Genomic DNA, 18,276 nt, shown 5'->3' on the forward strand with positions numbered 1-18,276 from the left:
ACCTAAGGAACAGAATTACCAGACACAGAGATGAAGAAGATATGTTGCCGAAGAGTCAACAAGACTTTTGTAAAGGGAAATCATGCCTTGCCAACCTATTAGAATTCTTTGAAGGGGGTCAACATGCATGTGGACAAGGGTTATCCAGTCCATATAGTGTATATGGACTCTTAGAAAGCTTTTGACAAGGTCCTTCACCAAAGGCTCTTAAGCAAAGTAGGCAGTCATAGTATAAGAGGGAAGGGTCCTCTCATGGATCAGTAACTGATGAAAACATAGGAAACAAAGGGCAGGATTAAATGGTAAATTTTCACGTTGGAAAGAGGTAAATAGAAGTGTCCCCCAAGTATCTGTATTGGGACCAGGGCTGTTCAACATATTCATAAATGATCCGGAAAAAGGTAAAGTCTATAAAATCGTGAATGATGAGGCAAAAATGAATAGGGAAGTGCTATTTATCCCTTCACATAACCCAAAAAGCTATGCCAATGAAATTAATAGACAGCAAGCATAAAATCAACGAGGAAATCTTCACACAATGCGCAGTCAGCCTGTGGAACTGGTTTCCAGGGAATGTTGTGAAGGCCAAAAGTATAAAAAAGGTTAAAAAAAACAATTAGATAAGTTCATGGAGGCTAGGTCCATCAAAGATTATTAGCCAAGATGGTCAGTGATGTGACCCAATGCTCTGGGTGTCCCTAAACCTCTGACTGCCAGAAACTGGGACTGGATGACAGGGGGTAGATCATTTGAAAATTGCCCGGTTCTGTTCATTCCATGTGAAACATCTGGCTTTGGCCACTGTCGGAAGACCACATACTGGTCTAGATGGACCATTGATCTGACTCAGCATGGCCATTCTTCTAATCTTAAATCCAAGTCAGTCTCACTTTAAGGATACGGAAAGAAATAGGTAGACCCCTGCACAGATACAAAATTTATATATGAAGTGGATATCCATGGAACTGCAGGTCTCTACCGGGAACCGTAGCGGTGAAAGCAGTAGTATGTCAGGCCACTACTCCCAGCGCCCCATGCGGCCAGCTTCTCTGGCGTGGCTGTGCTGCTCCCAGCTTCGCCCACTGGGGTGGGCACCAGGCTCACTGGCAGCTGTTCCTGGTTGCGCTAGTGCATGTAAGCGGCTTGCATGCTCCTGAACAGGAAATGTAGACTGTTGCATGGAAGGGACTCCTTGGTGGGGAGCTCCTGTGAACAGCAGCCCAACATGCTGCTACTTTCGCCATTGCAGTACTTGGTGGAGCCCTGCAGCTCCTTGGATATCCGCTTTATATCCACAGGTATAAATTTTGTATCTGCGCAGGGCTCTAGGTGTGGGTGAGGGCAGAATTTGGTGGTTTCATTATTAGTGATGTTATCAGGCTGATTTACAAATCTCAGATTGAGTGCAGGCCTGATAGTTGGAAAAGTGTGTACATAAAAATTGAACTGTAGAATCAGGGCTGTCCTTTCAAATGTTCACAGTAAAATATTTTCTGCTGAGTAGAATCACACTTGAAAGTTGTAAAACAAACATGAGTAAAGAAATTAAGTTATGCTCGAATGCAATGGTTCTCAAACTTTTGTACTGGTGGCCCCTTTCACATAGCAAGCCTCTGAGTGCGACACCCCCCCCGTATAAATTAAAAGCACTTTTTAATATATTTAACACTATTATAAATACTGGAGGCAAAGCGGGGTTTGGGGTGGAGGCTGACAGCTTGTGGCCTCCCCATGTAATAACCTTGTGACCCCCTCAGGGGTCCTGATCCCCAGTTTGAGAACCCCTGCTCTAATGCAACCATAGGTGATTGCAATGTCTGGGAACTGAATTCCCACCAATGCACGGTATCTAGCCGTCAGCAAGAAGGGGTGGCAATCTCAGGGCCACAAGAGGATAGGTATGAAATTTGTATTATGGGAGAAACTATGGTAATTCCAGTATTAAACCTCTCAATATACTCAGGGTGTCTACATGTGTCCAGAAACCTGAGCAGATTCAGACAGTGAAAATAAACACACAGGAATTAACTATACTGAATCAGGAATACTTGGTTTTAGCCCATGAAAGCTTATGTCCAAATACATTTGTTAGTCTCTAAGGTGCCACAAGTACTCCTCGTTCTTTTTGCTGATACAGACTAACATGGCTACCACTCTGAAACCTATACTGAATCAGACTATGCTCCATCTACCTCAGTATCCTCTCTCTCTCAGACCGTGGCCAGAATAGACAGATGCTTCATAGGAAGGTGCAAAAAAACCTCCTAATTCCTAGTATGTAAAATGATCTCTAAAACTTGAAGCATGAAGTTTAATATTTCTTCAAAAAGTTATGTTAGCAACCGTTATAACTGGATATTCTTGTTGTTCATATAAATGTCCAAATCCTTTTTGAATCTTGCTAAGTATTTGGCCTCAACAATATCATGTAGCAATGATTTCTATAAGTGTAACTGCATCCTGAGGGGGAAAATATTTCCATTTATTGGTTTTGAATTTGCCACTTTTTAATTTCATTGACTGTCACCTTGGTCACCAGGGAAAACAGAAGTTCCCAATATACCTTCTCCTTACCATTAATTATTTTATATACTTTTATCAGGTCCCTACTTATTCATCTTGTTTCTAAAACACTCTCAATCTTTTCAGTCTCTCTTCATAGGAAAGATTTTCCAGGCATTTGATCATTCTCATGGCCCTGCTCTGAATCCCCTCTAATTCTGCATTATTAATATTAAAGTGCTCATTCAATGACAGCATTCAATAGTGGACTGAAGGATAGGGGGGTGGGTAAAGATAGCTTGATTCCATCTTTGCAGCTGATTGTGGAGCTGGCTGGAGGCTTGTTTGGCAGCTCTTGTTATTGACAGCTCTAGTTTAGTTCTGGGTATGGATGGTTCCAAGAAGCAGCTGGAAATAACAAGTGTATACAGCGGTTTTAGCAATGCCATCTTTCCCCTGGCCATTGCGGGAGCTGCAAAGAAGGTAGTGAAGAGACTGTGCATCAGTTCTGTACCTGGGGATTCCTCAGCTCTGTGGGAGTTACAAAGCAGCCATATCAGTTGCCTTTGTAGTCCTCTTCCTCATTAGAGATGCAAAGAGTCTGTAACACACAAGGCAAGGCTCAGAAAACCAGTGGGCCTCTTGGTGGGCACAGCCCCTGAGGTGCCAGTGGTGTGCGAGGGGTAGCACAGCCTGAAGCGTGTTGGGCACAGCCTCTGAGGTGGCCCTGGCAAGCAAGGCTTGGCACAACCCGTGTGTGCTGGGTGCAGCCCTAAGGAGCCCCTGGCGTGCGAGGGTTGGCGCAGCCCTATGAGCATGCAGGGCAAAGCCTCTGAGGTGCCCCCAGCACGTGAGGGCTAGCACAGCCTACGAACCCCTGATGTAGGCCCGGTGCATGCTGGGCCCAGCCCCAAGTGGCCCCTGGCGCATGAGGACTGGCACAGTCCCAGTGCATGCTGGGCCCAGCCCCAAGTGGCCCCTGGCGCATGAGGACTGGCACAGTCCCAGTGCATGCTGGGCCCAACTCCCAGCGCAGCCCCGGAAAGCGCCTGGCCGGCACCTGCTGGGTCCAGCCCCGAGGAGCCCCCAGACCAAGGGTTGGCGCAGCCCCAGTGCATACTGGGCAGACAGGCTGTGCGTGGGGGAAGGTGCGCCGGGGGGACGTTGTACGTGGAGACCAGGTGCATTGTGGGTGGAGCTGGTCCCTGCGGGACAGGTGAACGGCGGGTGGCGATCGGCAGGCTGGGCTGAGGAAATAGGACAGGTGCATCATGGGTAGCCGCGCGGTGGGAGTCTGGGCTGAGGAGCCAATAGGTGTGCGACTAGGCCGGGCTGCTTCCCATGATCCTTTACTGGCTCGGAGCCAACCCGGAAGTTGGTGTGAGAGGCGGCCGGAGCCCAGCGCTGCTCAGGGCAGGAGCGGAGCGGATCCTAAGGCCAGACGAGGGCAGTGGCGTCGCCGTTTTAACTGAGCATGCGCAGAGCGTGCGCTCCCGTTTATTCGCCGCAAGGAGCGGAATCGGCAAAAAGTAGAGTCTGACACTACACCTGGGCCTGCCCGTGAGTAGCAGGTGATTGAGCCAATGGGAGTATGGAAGCGCGGAAGTCCCGCCCTTGCCAGAGGAGGGGGCACTGTTGTGGGTGACGTCACGGGCGGAGGATGCGGGTGCCCCATTGGCTCGGGTTCCGCCGCCGTGAGCTGGGCTCTTAAAGGGCGACTCGAGGGGAGGCCGGGCGGGCGGGCCCATGGCCAGCACCAGCAGCCACCTCGTGAGTACGAGGCGTGCCGGTCCCCGTGCGCAGGGCCTGCGTCGGGCTCGGCCGCTGCTGCGGCCCGCGGGTGCCCTCTGGGAGGAGGGACTAGGCCGCAACGCCAGGGCCCGCGGGGCTGGCCGGCCCCAGGCCGCGAGGTGCGGGCGGCCCTTCCGCGCGTCGTGATGCGCCCCAGCAAGGCGCTTCGAAGTTCTTCCGCGGTCTCGGTGCGGTTCGCCCCTCACGGCGGCCCCTACGCGGACCGTGCGAGAGGCTCTGAGGGACGCGGTGGGGCTTGGCGGGACCCGACCGGGGCGGTGGGGCTGTGCAGGACGACACCCCCCCCCCTCGCCCTCCCGGTCAGGACTAGACTCATAGACTAGCTGTGGGGGGAGCTCTGGGTATGATGGGCTCTACGTGTGACCCCCCCTTTCACAGTCGGGACCAGGGCAAGGGGAGCTCTGGGCGAGATGGGCTCTGCAGGGACCCCCCCAAAGTGGAACCAAAGAGGAATTGAGTGCATTGGGCACTGTGGGAACTCCGCTCGTCAGGAGTGGTGTGTGGGGGGGTCTGGGTGCGATTGGATCTGCGGGAATCTCCCACTCGGGCAGTGCATGGTGTGAAACAGTGGCTCTCAACCTTTCCAGACTACTGTACCCTTTTCAGGAGTCTGATTTGTCTGGTGTACCCCCAAGTTTCATCTCACTTAAAAACTACTTGCTTACAAAATCAGACATAAAAATACAAATATGTCACAGAACACTATTACTGAAAAATGCTGACTTTCTCATTTTTACTATATAATTATAAAATCAATCAATTTGAATATAAATATTGTACTTGCATTTCAGCGTATAGTATATAGAGCAGTATAAATAGTCCATCGTCTGTATGAAATTTTATTTTGTACTGACTTTGCTAGGGCTTTTTATGTACCCTGCTGTAAAACTAGGCAGATAACTAGACAAGTTGCTGTGGGGGAGGGAAAGCTCAGTGGTTTGAGCATTGGCCTGCTAAACCCAGGGTTGTGAGTTCAGTCCTTGAGGGGGCCACTTAGGGATCTGGGGCAAAATCAGTACTTGGTCCTGCTAGTGAATGCAGGGGGCTGGACTCGATGACCTTTCAGGGGTCCCTTCCAGTTATATGAGATATATAATATATGGAGATATACCTACCCCCGGAAGACCTCTGCATACCCCTGGTTGATAAATAGTGATATAAAATACTTGTAATTGCCTTAATTACTGCACAGTTTTGTACACTAAAGTGTTTTTTTTTTTCATTGTACAGAGTGAACCTGATTAAGATGGTCACTAGGTTAGGAAACTAAAATTTCCACTTTCATTCAGGGAAGATGAAAAGCCCATCTTCTATTAATCATCTGGGTCCTCTAGTGTACAACATATGCCCCCAAACTGAGCTTGTCTCCATGATTATAATTCTGACGGTGAAAGGAAAACAACTGCTTCTTTGGGCTTGTGTTTTGGAGAGCAAAGATTGAACCATGCTGTTGAAAGTAGACTTCTAGTTTCATTACGCTTGGGGGGGGGGGGGGGGATTGTGGTTATTTTTAATGGAATCTTCCACTGAAAGGATATTAGAACTCTCTTGCCCTGGAAGGGACCACCTGTTACTCTGTAACCTGCTTTCCCCTCCCCCCCCCTTCAAATAATAGCCAGTGGTAGTGAGGGAGAGGGTCCTCACAGGTGATTGTACTAAAATAAGCCTTTCAGATATAGCTGCTGACTTGCATTCTGATTGTGAGCACTGATTGATAGAAGGGAAGTAGCTGACTGAAGTGTCCCTTATAGTTTGCATTCATGGGATATGTAGCAAACAAAGTTTATTATAGTGCAGTTTTTAAGATTTAATAACTATCAACCTTTGTTGCTCAGAGATGTGAAAAAAACACCCTTAAAACCCTCAGGGTAGGGGTGATGGCCCAGCCCCATTCCACAACATATCCTCTGCTCCTGTCTCCCTGCTTCTGTGTGTTACATTCAGCTTTTAGATTTTATACACAGTGACTTTTATAAACTTAATCAGTCCAGTAGGAGGTGATGGGGGATGAGAGAGGAAGTGGGGATTCAGCCAGGAAGGGTTTTTGGGGAAGGATGAAGTGGAAGGGAGAGGAACTCAAGCTTTACTTTTCTCCATGCTGTCCCCACATGGTATCTTCTCACCTCCACATTTCCCTTCCACTCCAGAGTGGTCCCCCAGCACAACTCCTCTCTGGAACACAGATGGTTTGTCAGTGTAGCTCCTCTTTGGGCCCCTCTCAGCTGAAGCCACACTTCCACTTACATCCCTGTTCCCAATCCATGCTAATTCCCGTCTTCAGTGAAAATGACATTTCTACTTCCCCCCCAAAGATGTCTTTTTATTTATTTTATTTTGTAATTGTTTCTTAGGGAATCAAATTGACATTAAGAGAAGACTAATGTCATGAATGAATCTGTAAATTTCTGCAGGCTAACCTTCGTGTAACTTTCAGGTTATGCCAAATAAGGGAAAATAACAGTTTAATTTTAAGTTCAAAAGTGCCCTGCATGTGAGATGTTATCAAAGTTTGTTTCAGAGTAGCAGCTGTGTTAGTCTGTATCCGCAAAAAGAACAGGAGTACTTGTGGCACCTTAGAGACTAATGCTCTAATAAATTTGTTAGTCTCTAAGGTGCCACAAGTACTCCTGTTCTATCAAAGTTTGTGTGAGAGAAATGTGGCATTTGTGGAAAGGGTGGTTGTTTAGCTATAGAAACCTAAAGAAATGTGAGGAAAACAGGATAACTTTTTAGAGGACTATTTTAAAGCATTTCCCCTACAAAAGAAATAATTTGTTTGGGAAACAACCTCTTCCCCACCTCCTAAAAATAAAATAAAATTGTCCTCTGAAGACTTATAGTGCTGATGTTGGAGAATGAATTAAATTATTAAAATGTGAAAGATATTTTAGTCATGCTTTAAATACCAATCTCAATACAACCTTAACTGCGGTTACTGACAAATAAATGGGATGTCTATTAATAATCAGTAATTAGTAGCTGAAAGCCTGTTCTGTTGCACAAGTGTGATTTGTAAAACCATGTTTATAAAAAAAAATATATATATATGGGACCGTAACAGGCTGCAAACCCCATTGGTGACTGATCCTGGTAATATTCTGATCAAACAGCTCTCAACCATGCTTGTAGCTGTTTCCATCACTTTGCACTGACTCAGACATTCTAGGCTTCAGAGTAGTGCTTCAGTTGTTGTGTGAATAGTTGTGTTGATTTGTGTTTTGACAAGTTATGTTGGGAGATTTGTGCAGATGGTGGGTGTGGCCATTGGGCCAAGTAACCCACCATCTGTTCAGTATTCCTCAAACAACCCATGAAATTGGTCCATGGAGATTAGCTGTAGAGTAAGGGTGGTGATCAGTGGTCTAGTACTGGTGACATGGGATACATGCATGGCTATATACCACACAGGTGTAATTAGTAAAGTCAGAATGTCTGAGAATTTAAAAATTGGCTATCAGACCAATAATCCCATTGATGATTCAACATGGTGATATTCTGAACAGTGAGCCCTCAACCATGCTTGTAGCTGTTTCTATCGCTTCACATCAACTTTACAGATGTAACTGGCTTCTGAGTGACACACACAATGATAATCCTGGAATCTTTTTTTTATACATGTAAACAAACTGAAAAAAACTGATTTGGGTTAATTTCGTGTTAAACTATGCCAGCAAAAGCACTTTTATGTCTATATAACTGGGGTGGCCAAACAGCTGCATGTGGCTCATGAGCCACACTTTACAGTTAAAATGTGGCTCGCAGAACCCCCCATCACTAGTCTCCTCCTACCAGATGGGGAGAGAGGGCGGTGGCTAGGGGCTTCTGCCCTGTGGAGGGCTGGTGGGTCTAGTAGCTTCAGCCCTGCAGGAGTCACTTGCCGGGGTTTGGGACTTCAGTCCCGCTCTTGCTGAAGCCCCAAGCATCGGCAGGTGCCTACCACGAGGCCAACACCCAGCCGCAGGGTAGAAGCCCTGAGCTCTGGAAGGTGTTCCTGGCTCTCAGCTTCTGAAGATTATCATATGTGGCTCAGAGAATCTGTAAATTTGGCTGCCACTGCTATATAATCTGCATCTACATTAGAAGTGTTTATTAGTATAGCCATACTGGCAATTTTTTTCTAGTGTAGACTAAGCTCTTGTAATGTACATATAAAACTTTTCAGAAAAATGTGAGTTTTTTTTGTTTTGTTTTTTTGAGTTCATAGTATCTGTTTTAAAATCCCTTGCACTTCATTTATCAGTAGACAGCTTTGTCTGTATCACTGACACCTAGGCTGTCAACTTCTTGATTGGTAAAAGATTTAGAGAAAACTGATCCCAAACCAGGGTAGGGTTAAAAGATGGAGTAAAATCATGAACACTGTTTTCAACATTCTATGTTTACAAGGTCAAATAAGTAGTTTAATATGGCTAGGTACATACCCATATGTGTTAGAAATAACTGGTCAGAGAGTAGTGATACAGACAGTTGGGTGTGGTGTAGCTTTCAAACTAAATGTGCATGCGCAGCATGGTGGGTGGTTGTTTTTTAAGCAAACCCTATTCTTGAGTGGATATGGATATTACAAGAAATAACACATTTTCACATAGTTTTTGTAACTGTGACTGGATCACTGTGCTTGTTCCTCACTCAACTCTGTATACGAGACATTGATAAAGTATCCAAAGGAAGTAACAAAAATGGCGTCCTTGGGTATTAGGGGAGAGATTGCAGGAACTAGATAGTTATGTACAACTTGGAAGATGTTAGCTCTGTCTAAATACTTAAGTAAATGTAGCACCCTCTTTATTAAACCCACTTAAGGTAATCAAAGATTTTAAATTTGTATTTTTTTCACCTTAACTCAGAACTTTCTTGGAAGGACTCTCTGAATGACTCTAGAACTCATAGGTTTATGATGTCAGAAAAAACATGCAAGTGAGACCTGATTTAAATGTGAAGTGATTGTTTTTATATACAGACTGTTTAACACAAACACTTAGAAGAAAAGCCCTCTGTTAAGGAGCTTATTCACAGGTGTCCTCCAAAAAGTACTAGAGTAGAACCAGGGAAGTTAAGTTTTGGTATTTCTGATATTTTGAAAGTTTAAAAACAGGAAACACTTTTTGAGGTGGGAAACTTTTTGCTATCTTAAACATAAAAAGCAAAAACAGCACAACCAATTTTGTTTACCTTCACATTCTCCTCTAGATATCTTTTAGGCAAGTAAGCATACCTGAAAAAGTTGAGACCCAATAATTGGATATTTGCAAAAGAACTGGATAAAACGGCTAAGGGCATAATGTAGAGAAATGTTGAAGCTTGTGCTAAAGCCCATTTGTCTTACTGACCAATGGATGCTGTAAGCAATAAATGGCTTTGGTGGGGGACTCAGTGCTGAAGCAAGGCTGAGACTTGCAGCATGGTTAAAAGCCTAATATACTTATTTAACAGTGTTTTCATATATTCTTTATGGTTACGGAATTGCAAGGATTAACTTGCTTATCACATTCTTTTCAAAAGATTTTATTAAATTTGGTATAATGTGACAGCAATAGTTTAGATCTGTCACAGTTATTTTGGTTCTTTTCTGGTCTGCGTTGGATTGGATCAGTTTATAAAAGATCTAGATGAACCAGAGTGAAAGAAATGTTAGTGAGTTATTTACATATCTAGATAATTGGGTTAGAGGCTGAATACAGGTGTTTGGAGATTCCTGTGGCTTCCTACTTTAGATCAGTTTGATGGTTATTAAATAATAAAACAGGCCCTTTAAACATTGGCTCTGGCCCCTGAAGGTTCTGGAAACTGAAGTTCTTTGCTTAGTAATGGAAGAGGTTAGAGGATAAGTAGTTGGTATACATCTTCCTACAAGTTCCCTCATTAGCATAAATCTTTACCTGAACTTGAAGCTGGAATCTTAGAAATTACATACCAAGTATCAGTGGGGTAGCCATGTTAGTCTGTATCCACAAAACCAACAAGGAGTCCTCGTTGTTTTTTGGAAAATAGCATAGCTAGCTGTAACGTGGTTCAGTTCAGAAATATGCAGTTGTACTGTATGGTTTGGGTTTCATGACTTAAATGTTGTACTCTCTTGATAAAGAACTAAGTTAATTTTGGTAGGAACAAAACATCAGTCTTTAAAAATCAGTTTCTTCTAATCTGGCACCACAAGTGCTAATAGGCAGTAATCCTAATTATATGGATATTGCCTGGCATCACTGAAAACTTACCTTTAACTCTGAATTTCCTGTTATAATGCTGGTTTTTGGAATAATTATGATACCTTGTGATGTGTTTTATCCAATATTACTGATAAGTATATTCAGCCTTAACTTCATATTAACATAGTTTTTAATCTAGTATTGGGCATACTATACAAAACCTATTCCATTAGCTATATGGATGCTGAAAGATTTAGAGATAGAAAAACTAAAATAAAATGAAGATCCAGATTTCTAAGTAAAACAGTGATGTTCAAATTTCTGTGATGGTGAATGGATTTCATTTAAGTGCTTTTTAATACCTTTGCTTTCCCCCATTTTCCTACAAAGCTCCCAGTTAATTTAATAATAGCGGTGTCTGTTGGAAGTGTCTGCTTCAGATTTCCTATTTTCATTGATATTTCTAATCTTCAGGATTAAAGTGCAATAGCGTCAGTGCATTAGTAACTTAGCGTAGACATAGTCTAAGAATACCGCTTACGTTGATATAACTTGCGTCACTCGGGGGTGTGAACAAGCCATAAGTTACACCAACCTAAGAGCGCTGTCCACACCAGCAATCTCCACTCATTGTAGGTAGATTAATTAAATTGACAGGAGAACTCTCTCCCGTCAGCTTAGAGCGGCGCAGCTGTGTCAATACAACTGCACCATTTTAAGCTCTCTAGTGTAGTCATAGCCTTAGTGGAACATGCTCTGGTCACTCTAAATTATGCTAATTTTATCCCTATATTTTGATAGGGATTGTGTGGGCTTGTGGCAAAGTGATTTACCACCTGGTGTGCTGCCTTGCAGGGTTTTTTCTTTGTAGTCCTGTGACCGGGTCCACTGGTGATACCTGTCGCCTTGTGACTTGTCCCTACAGCTGGGTCAGCTTTGGTCTCACCCCTTTTGGAGTGAATCAGGGTTTTCACCCACTAGTCCCAGGACATCATGCAGGCTGACAGCCCTGGTCCAAGGCCAAAATAGTCCTTGTGGACCCTTCTATCTTGGGTCTTCTCATTAGTCTTCCTGGTGAGGTTATAGGGGAACCCAGTCTCTCCCTCTACCCTTGGTTCCAGCTCAGAGACTTGTGGAAGAAGTGGATAAGGTGTCTCTGGTCAGACCTCTTGGTTCTTCTTTGGGCTCTTCCTGTGTTGGCCCACCTTCCCCATCACGGGGCTTGGATGACTGCTTTGTTCCTTTCTGGGAGCGAAGGATAAGAGGCCTGTCTGCCTCCCTAGCCTGCGCCTTCTGAGCTGAGCTTCTCCCATTTGAAGGCTCCTCCTCCAAGATTGGTATGGCAGGTGCAGCAGGGTGCGGCTGCCTGAATCCATAGCTACTCTTTAACATATCACAGGGCCCCAACCCCACAAACACTTCTGTGTGTGCTTAACTTTGGAGCATGTAAGTAGTTTCAGTGAAATTGATGGGACTGCTCACGCGTCTAAAGTTAAGCATAATCTGCAGTGCTTTGCTGGGCTGGTGACTGTGAGAATCCATTTTTGCCAGTTGCCTATTGTGGCGTTCTGTACAAATAAAATTTTGAATTTTATTTAATTAACGTCCTTGGAGGATCTCTGTAGCTTGTTTACAGATTGGCTGAAGGATGACCATTCCATTTTATGACAACTTCCAAGGTTTCAAAATTTTGTTTTCCTAATACGTTGGAACAAAACCAAAACCTTTTGAGATAATTCCACTTCATGAGCCTGTGTTGAGATAGCAGTTTTTAGATCAAAAAGCTCAAGTTTTTTTCTCTCCCATCAAAAGTGACCAGACACCCTTGGATTTCAAAAACTTTCCCAATGAAAACTTTGTTGAAACAGATATCTCTGCAGGTAGAGATAAAATTAATCTAAATGTTCACCTAAATTAATGTTATAACCAGCTCTGTTCACACTTCTGTTAGCTTCCATTGTGTTGGGAAGTAAGTTCTTGAGTTCTTAAATCACTGCCATATGGAATTAAAAAAACATTGGTGTACCATCAGCTGATGTGGGACTTGACAAGACCAGTCAAACACAACTCTATCTTACATAAATACAAACATTCATATCATTTTCTGTAACCAGAGGCCACTTGCATACTGTTTTATATGCTTGGTACAGAGTTCATATCTCAAGCATATCAGAATGGATTTTGAATGTATTTACTACAGCTTGAGGAACTATTAAATAACTGAACTTGAACCTTCATTAAACTTATATCTGAAAACTAGGGTCAGTTAATTCATTAACATTTCTTGTATGTTGCTTATGAAATAGAATGATGAAGTTAAGGGCAAATAGTTAATTGTGTAGGCTAATAGAGTTTGGTAAGCCAAAATGCCTTGTTCTGTGAAATGCTTGTCAATTTTATATTGTCGTCTTTCTATATTAATAATTTGTCAGAAATTCCCGAAGGCAGAAAATCAAGTAGTGCCTTCATTTTTAAACTTGACTGCTGGTAATAAGATAAAGATTGACTGACTGCTCGATTAGACCAAATTCACATCTGAAAAAAAGACTCTGCTTTGAAAGAATGTCTTCATGTTGCCTTCTAGCTGGATCCCTGAGAGATGTTTTATCCATCAATTTTTGAGCCCTTTACTACACATAAAGACAGATGGCTGCTGTATAAGTCTACCTTCCCTTTTAAGAAAAATCCTAGTTTGTCAAAATGCACTACTCAATGTATCAGTTGTTCAGATATTATTTCCTCTCCTAAAGCTATAGATGCTGACAAGGTGTCCTTCATTAGGAATTTGTTCACCAATCGTCTGAAATAACCAGAGTTTGCTGAACTTTAGGGCATTTCCACTCATCCCTGCTTTAAGAGATGGGGAGACTGTGAGGGGTCTGTGAGACTGGAACTTAGAGGCTTACATTATATTTTAAAATTTTGCAGCTACCAGTGTGTGTTGTATCCATTCAAATGTATAACTGAATATTTTGAGAGTCAAGAGTGCCCAGGGCCTGGAACAGATGATTATTTAGGTAACAGTTCAAACCTAAATAAAGCATTGCTGCAGTTTAGCCTAATCACTTATGGTTTTGTGATATTTCTCAGATGTTTAGGTTTACTCATAATCCCAGGACTTCCAGTTCTGCAGTTGTTAATGACATTGGATGGAGTAGAATAATAATAATAGAGAAATGGGTCTTATTTAGGTAGCAGTTTGACTGACTGAATTGTTTGTCTACTCCCGAATGAGAATGCTAGTGTCAACATATCAGTGTAACCCATATTAAAGTAATAAAAAACTGGTTAACTGATAGATCTCGAAGACCTTGTACATGAAGAATTATCATCGAAAGGGGGTGTTTTTAGTGGGCTCCTTCAGGCATCTGTTCTTGGCTATTCAAGGTGCTCAACGATGTTCAAATGCTATTCAGTAGTGTTGATGCAATATACTTTGCCTTCTGTAAGGCATTTGTCTTGGTACTGCATGACACTTTGATTAAATAAACTAGAATGATACAACATTGACATGGCATGCTGTCTCAAAATGTAATTGTAAATGGGGAATTATTATTGGGTGGATATGTTGCTAGTGGGGTCCCACAGAGAGAGGTTTTTGGCCCTACACTATTTATTTAGCAGTTTTTATCAATGACCTGGAAGAAAACACAGAATCATCACTGATAAAGTTTGCAAATTACCCAAAGATTGAGGGAGTGATAAATAATGAAGAGGACACATCACAGATACAGAGTAATCAGGATCACCTGGTAAGCCGGATCCGAGGAAACAATATACATTTTAATACAGCTGAATGTATACAACTAGGAACAAAGATTGTAGGCTGTATGGATAGGATGGGGAACTCTGTACTGGGTGCCGTTTCTCTGAAAAAGAATTGTGGACCATGGTGGAAAATCAGCAGCACAAATCAGCGCTTATCTTGGGGGAGGGGGAGCTCCCTGGCTCCCACGGGCATGTCCCCACAGCTCCTCAGTTGAGGGGAAATGGGGCTCCGCATGCTGCCTGCCCCTGCAGTTCCAATTGACTGTGGTTCCTGGCCAATGGGAGCTGCAGAGCTGGCGCTCGTGGCAGGAGCAGTGCGCGGAGCCCCCCTAGCCACCCCTCCCCCTAGGACCTGCACAGACATGCCAGTCGGAGCTGGGTAGGGAGCCTGCCAACCCTCCCCTCTGCCACCACCAGCAGAGATCCTGGGCCATGTGCCGCCGCCTGCACACCCACCACCAGTGCCAGCGGGGGTCCCAGGCCGTGTGCCTCCTCTCAGCACCGGCCACCCCTTCCAGCACTTGTGGCGTCCCTGGATTTCTTTCCCCCCCCCCCAAGCACCCTGGCCCAAGTTTTAGTTGGGGATATGTAGTAAACGTCATGGACAGATCTCAGACCGTGAATTTTTGTTTACTGCTCGTGACCTGTCCGTGACTTTTACTTAAAAATACCCGTGATTAAAATGTTGCCTTAATCATGGTCCACAAGTACTTGCATGGAGAAGAGAGATGATAGACAGCTCTCTGTAGAAAGAGCCACAAAGAGATGCAGTAGTCAGATGCTGAAGCTTCACAAATTCAAACTAGAAACACTCAGGGTAACTATACACTGGAACAACTTATTTAGGGATGTGATGGATTCTCCATTACTTGCTGTCTGTACATAAAGACTAGAATTCTTTATAAAAGAGATGCTATAGCTCAAACAGAAATCATAGTCTCTTGATGCAAGAATCACTGGGTGAGGTTCTGTAGCCTGTATTGTGAAGGAGCTCAGACTAGATCAGGGTAGGCAACCTATGGCACGAGCTGATTTTCAGTGGCACTCACATTTCCTGGCCACTGGTCTGGGGGGCTCTGTATTTTAATTTAATTTTAAATGAAGTTTCTTAACCATTTAAAAAACCTTATTTACTTTACATACAACAATAGTTTAGTTATATATTATAGACTTGTAGAAAGAGCTCTTCTAAAAACGTTAACATGTATTACTGGCACACGAAATCTTAAATTAGAGTGAATAAATGAAGACTCAGCACACCACTTCTGAAAGGTTGCCAACCCCTGGACTAGATGATCATAATGGTCCCCTTCTGGCCTGAATACTCTATGAAACAATGCTTTTTGTAGTGAGAAAGCTAAGTGGCAACATTTTTGTACAATTACTATTGGATTAGAAACTTCTCTATTGACTTACTATAGTCCTCTTTTGTTTAAATGGGGAAGTCACTCTCTTGCTTTCACCTGGCTCAACTACATTGATTATGCTGTAGTGTGGCCAACTCATCACTAATTGGAGTGTCCCTTAGAAATCTTATCCCTCTTCTTAAGGATAGGTTTCCAAGATTGAACTGCTCAAGTTAATGCTTAATGAACTTGTAGTATCATAATAATAAATTCACCTTTATTGTTTTTGATTAGCTATTCTGTAAAATGCCACCCAACTATTAAATTCCCTAGTTTTTGAGCACTAAAGGGTGTTTGTTTAGTGGACAGGTTTAAAATGTTGTTAGTAAACTAAACTGTGTAAGGCAAGAAAGATTTATCAGAGAACCAACTCACACTACCCATCCTGCTCTAGGTGTGTATGGTGCACTGTGGCTACACATGTTCAGTGTTGCAGGACCTGTTGGTTGTTGCCCCTATCCTACAAGGCCTGGCAGGGCTCTGCTCTGTGGTTTTCATTTGTATTTGTTCACAATCTTAGTTTGTTCCAGCAGATGCGTAGGCTAGTTCTGCTCCTTCGAGCACGTGCCTGAATCCTGATGCAAGACACAGGATTCATTCTGCTTCACCTCACATGCTTAGGTCTCCACAGCATGCTAACTGAGGGGTAAATAATCACAGGATTAGACAAACCATGGTAGTCTAACCTGCAAGAGAATGACCACACATGCTGTACTGTGCTGTGACTCCCTGTATCCTCATTGGTGCTTTATCTGGCTCTGACAAGCAGTACAGGTAGATAGTGAGATAGTACACAAGAATTGGTGCCAAGGAGGCTTATGGGAAAGGATTGGAGGACCATTGCATCTCAACTATTGTGATTGTTCATGGCTGCACGTTTTCACTGCTGTTACCTCAGGATAACAGTACACATTAATAGCTATTACAGGGTTTGCCTTATACAGGGGTGGCCAACCTTTGGCTCCAGAGCCACATGCGGCTTTTCAGAAGTTAATATGCGACTCCTTATATAGGCACCGACACCAGGACTGGAGCTACAGGTGCCAACTTTCCAATGTGCTGGGGAGGTGCTCATTGCTCAACCCCTGGCTCTGTCACAGGCCCTGCCCCACTCCACCCCTTCCCACCCCCTCCCCTGAACCTGCCATGCCCTCGCTCCTCCTCCCTCCCACCCAGAGCCTCCTGCATGCCACGAAATGGCTGATCTGGAGGTGTAGGGCGGGAGGGAGGGGGAGGCACTGATCTGCGGGGCTGCCAGTGGGTGGGTGGGTGGCGGGCGAGCTGATGGGGGGGGGGGGGGGGCTGCTGATGTATTACTGTGGCTCTTTGACAATGTACACTGGTAAATTCTGGTTCTTTCTCAGGCCAAGGTTGGCCACCCTTGGCTTTATAGCTCATGGTGTGCTGCCTGTCTCACCATGTGGCACTGATAGTCATGTGAATGTGTGAACATGGAATGTGTTAAGGGGACAACCCACAGCTGAGCTAGAGTTAATTCTGCCGTGATGGCAGCTGCACTAGCAGGGCTTGTTATGGTAGTCACTAGAGTCCCTGCCAATCACTGTCAGACTCTGGACCTGGATGCCTGGACTGATAACAAGCACCACCACCATTGAGTGGCTCTGCTCCAGGAGGTAAGGAACATGGCTTGGTTTAGTTATTTTTAGTTACTATTGCCATACGTTTTTTTTTCTGTTTTGTATTTAAAGTAAGTTTTCTTTTCTTGGATTTCCCCACTAAGTGTCAGATGGGAGTGGTCTGGGTCCATATACGTGGGGAGGACATCCATCTTGAGCCCTGGTGAGTGGCTTAACAAATCCTTTCTTCTTCTGGAACATATTGGGATCCCCAAGGGCTGTATTGCTCCACTGTGTAGGGTGTGGTGATAGGGAGGTATTGAATCGCCTTATGGAGGTATGTGTATTTGCATTGCGGTCATGGGGACCAAGAGGGTAGCCTTGCTGTGCCGCTATTAATTGATCCCTTTCTGTGTTCTCTTTCAGATATAAGTAGTGTAGAAGATGATTCTGAGGAAGCTTTTGGATTTTTGTGGCAACTCCCAGTGAAGTCCGTGTGCTTTGGGAAGGAGTTGTCTGTGTTTGTCTGTAACCTTAGATCTTTCACCTTTTGTATTTTGCAAGTGAATACCTGTGGGATGAAAAAGTTAGAATGTTTAACTTATAAATAATGATAATAAAGTTTTTTTTTTTCACTTCATTTGCATCCACTGGGTGTAGGGATTAGTGTGTGGAGGATGGAAGTGACCAGATAGAATGGAGAACAGCAAAAGTACCTCTCAGGCCTACCCTCACTAGGAGTTTGGGGGCTTTGGAGCATTTGATTTCAGTTGAATATTACTTTAGCTATTGCTGAGCCTATAATCTGATAGGTTAGTGTCTTAACACATGACAGAACCAATGATCTGATCTGTCACAGCTGCCACTGAAATAGCATGCAGGAGCATTGTGGGATTGTACTGGGAGGACTATGTGGTTTTTGTTGTTTTTTTTTTTGTTTTTGATTTTTCAGTATAGGATTATTTTGGTATATTTTATCTCACTCTAAGTGCCTTTATCATGCATTAAACTCAGTTATGTAATAAAAAACAGACAGAAAATAACTAATCAACAAAAACAAATACC

At 43.8% G+C, this 18,276-nt stretch overlaps 1 protein-coding gene across 11 annotated transcripts in view; it reads left to right on the top strand.

Moving 5' to 3' along the window:
- The first annotated feature begins 3,866 nt into the window (after positions 1-3,866).
- LOC101943277 (3-phosphoinositide-dependent protein kinase 1) overlaps positions 3,867-18,276 on the top strand; it is a 146,652-nt gene continuing 132,242 nt past the window's right edge. For 5 of the 11 annotated variants that reach the window (XM_042852990.2, XM_042852992.2, XM_042852997.2 and 2 more), the window contains exon 1: positions 4,116-4,272. In XM_042852990.2, the coding sequence (XP_042708924.1) occupies positions 4,249-4,272 (24 nt within the window). In that variant the 5' untranslated portion in view covers positions 4,116-4,248. The other 6 variants (XM_065560377.1, XM_042852995.2, XM_042852993.2 and 3 more) reach the window with 6 other exon arrangements.

Source organism: Chrysemys picta, chromosome 10 (genome assembly GCF_011386835.1).
Source record: "Chrysemys picta bellii isolate R12L10 chromosome 10, ASM1138683v2, whole genome shotgun sequence".
Lineage (NCBI taxonomy): Eukaryota > Metazoa > Chordata > Testudines > Emydidae > Chrysemys > Chrysemys picta.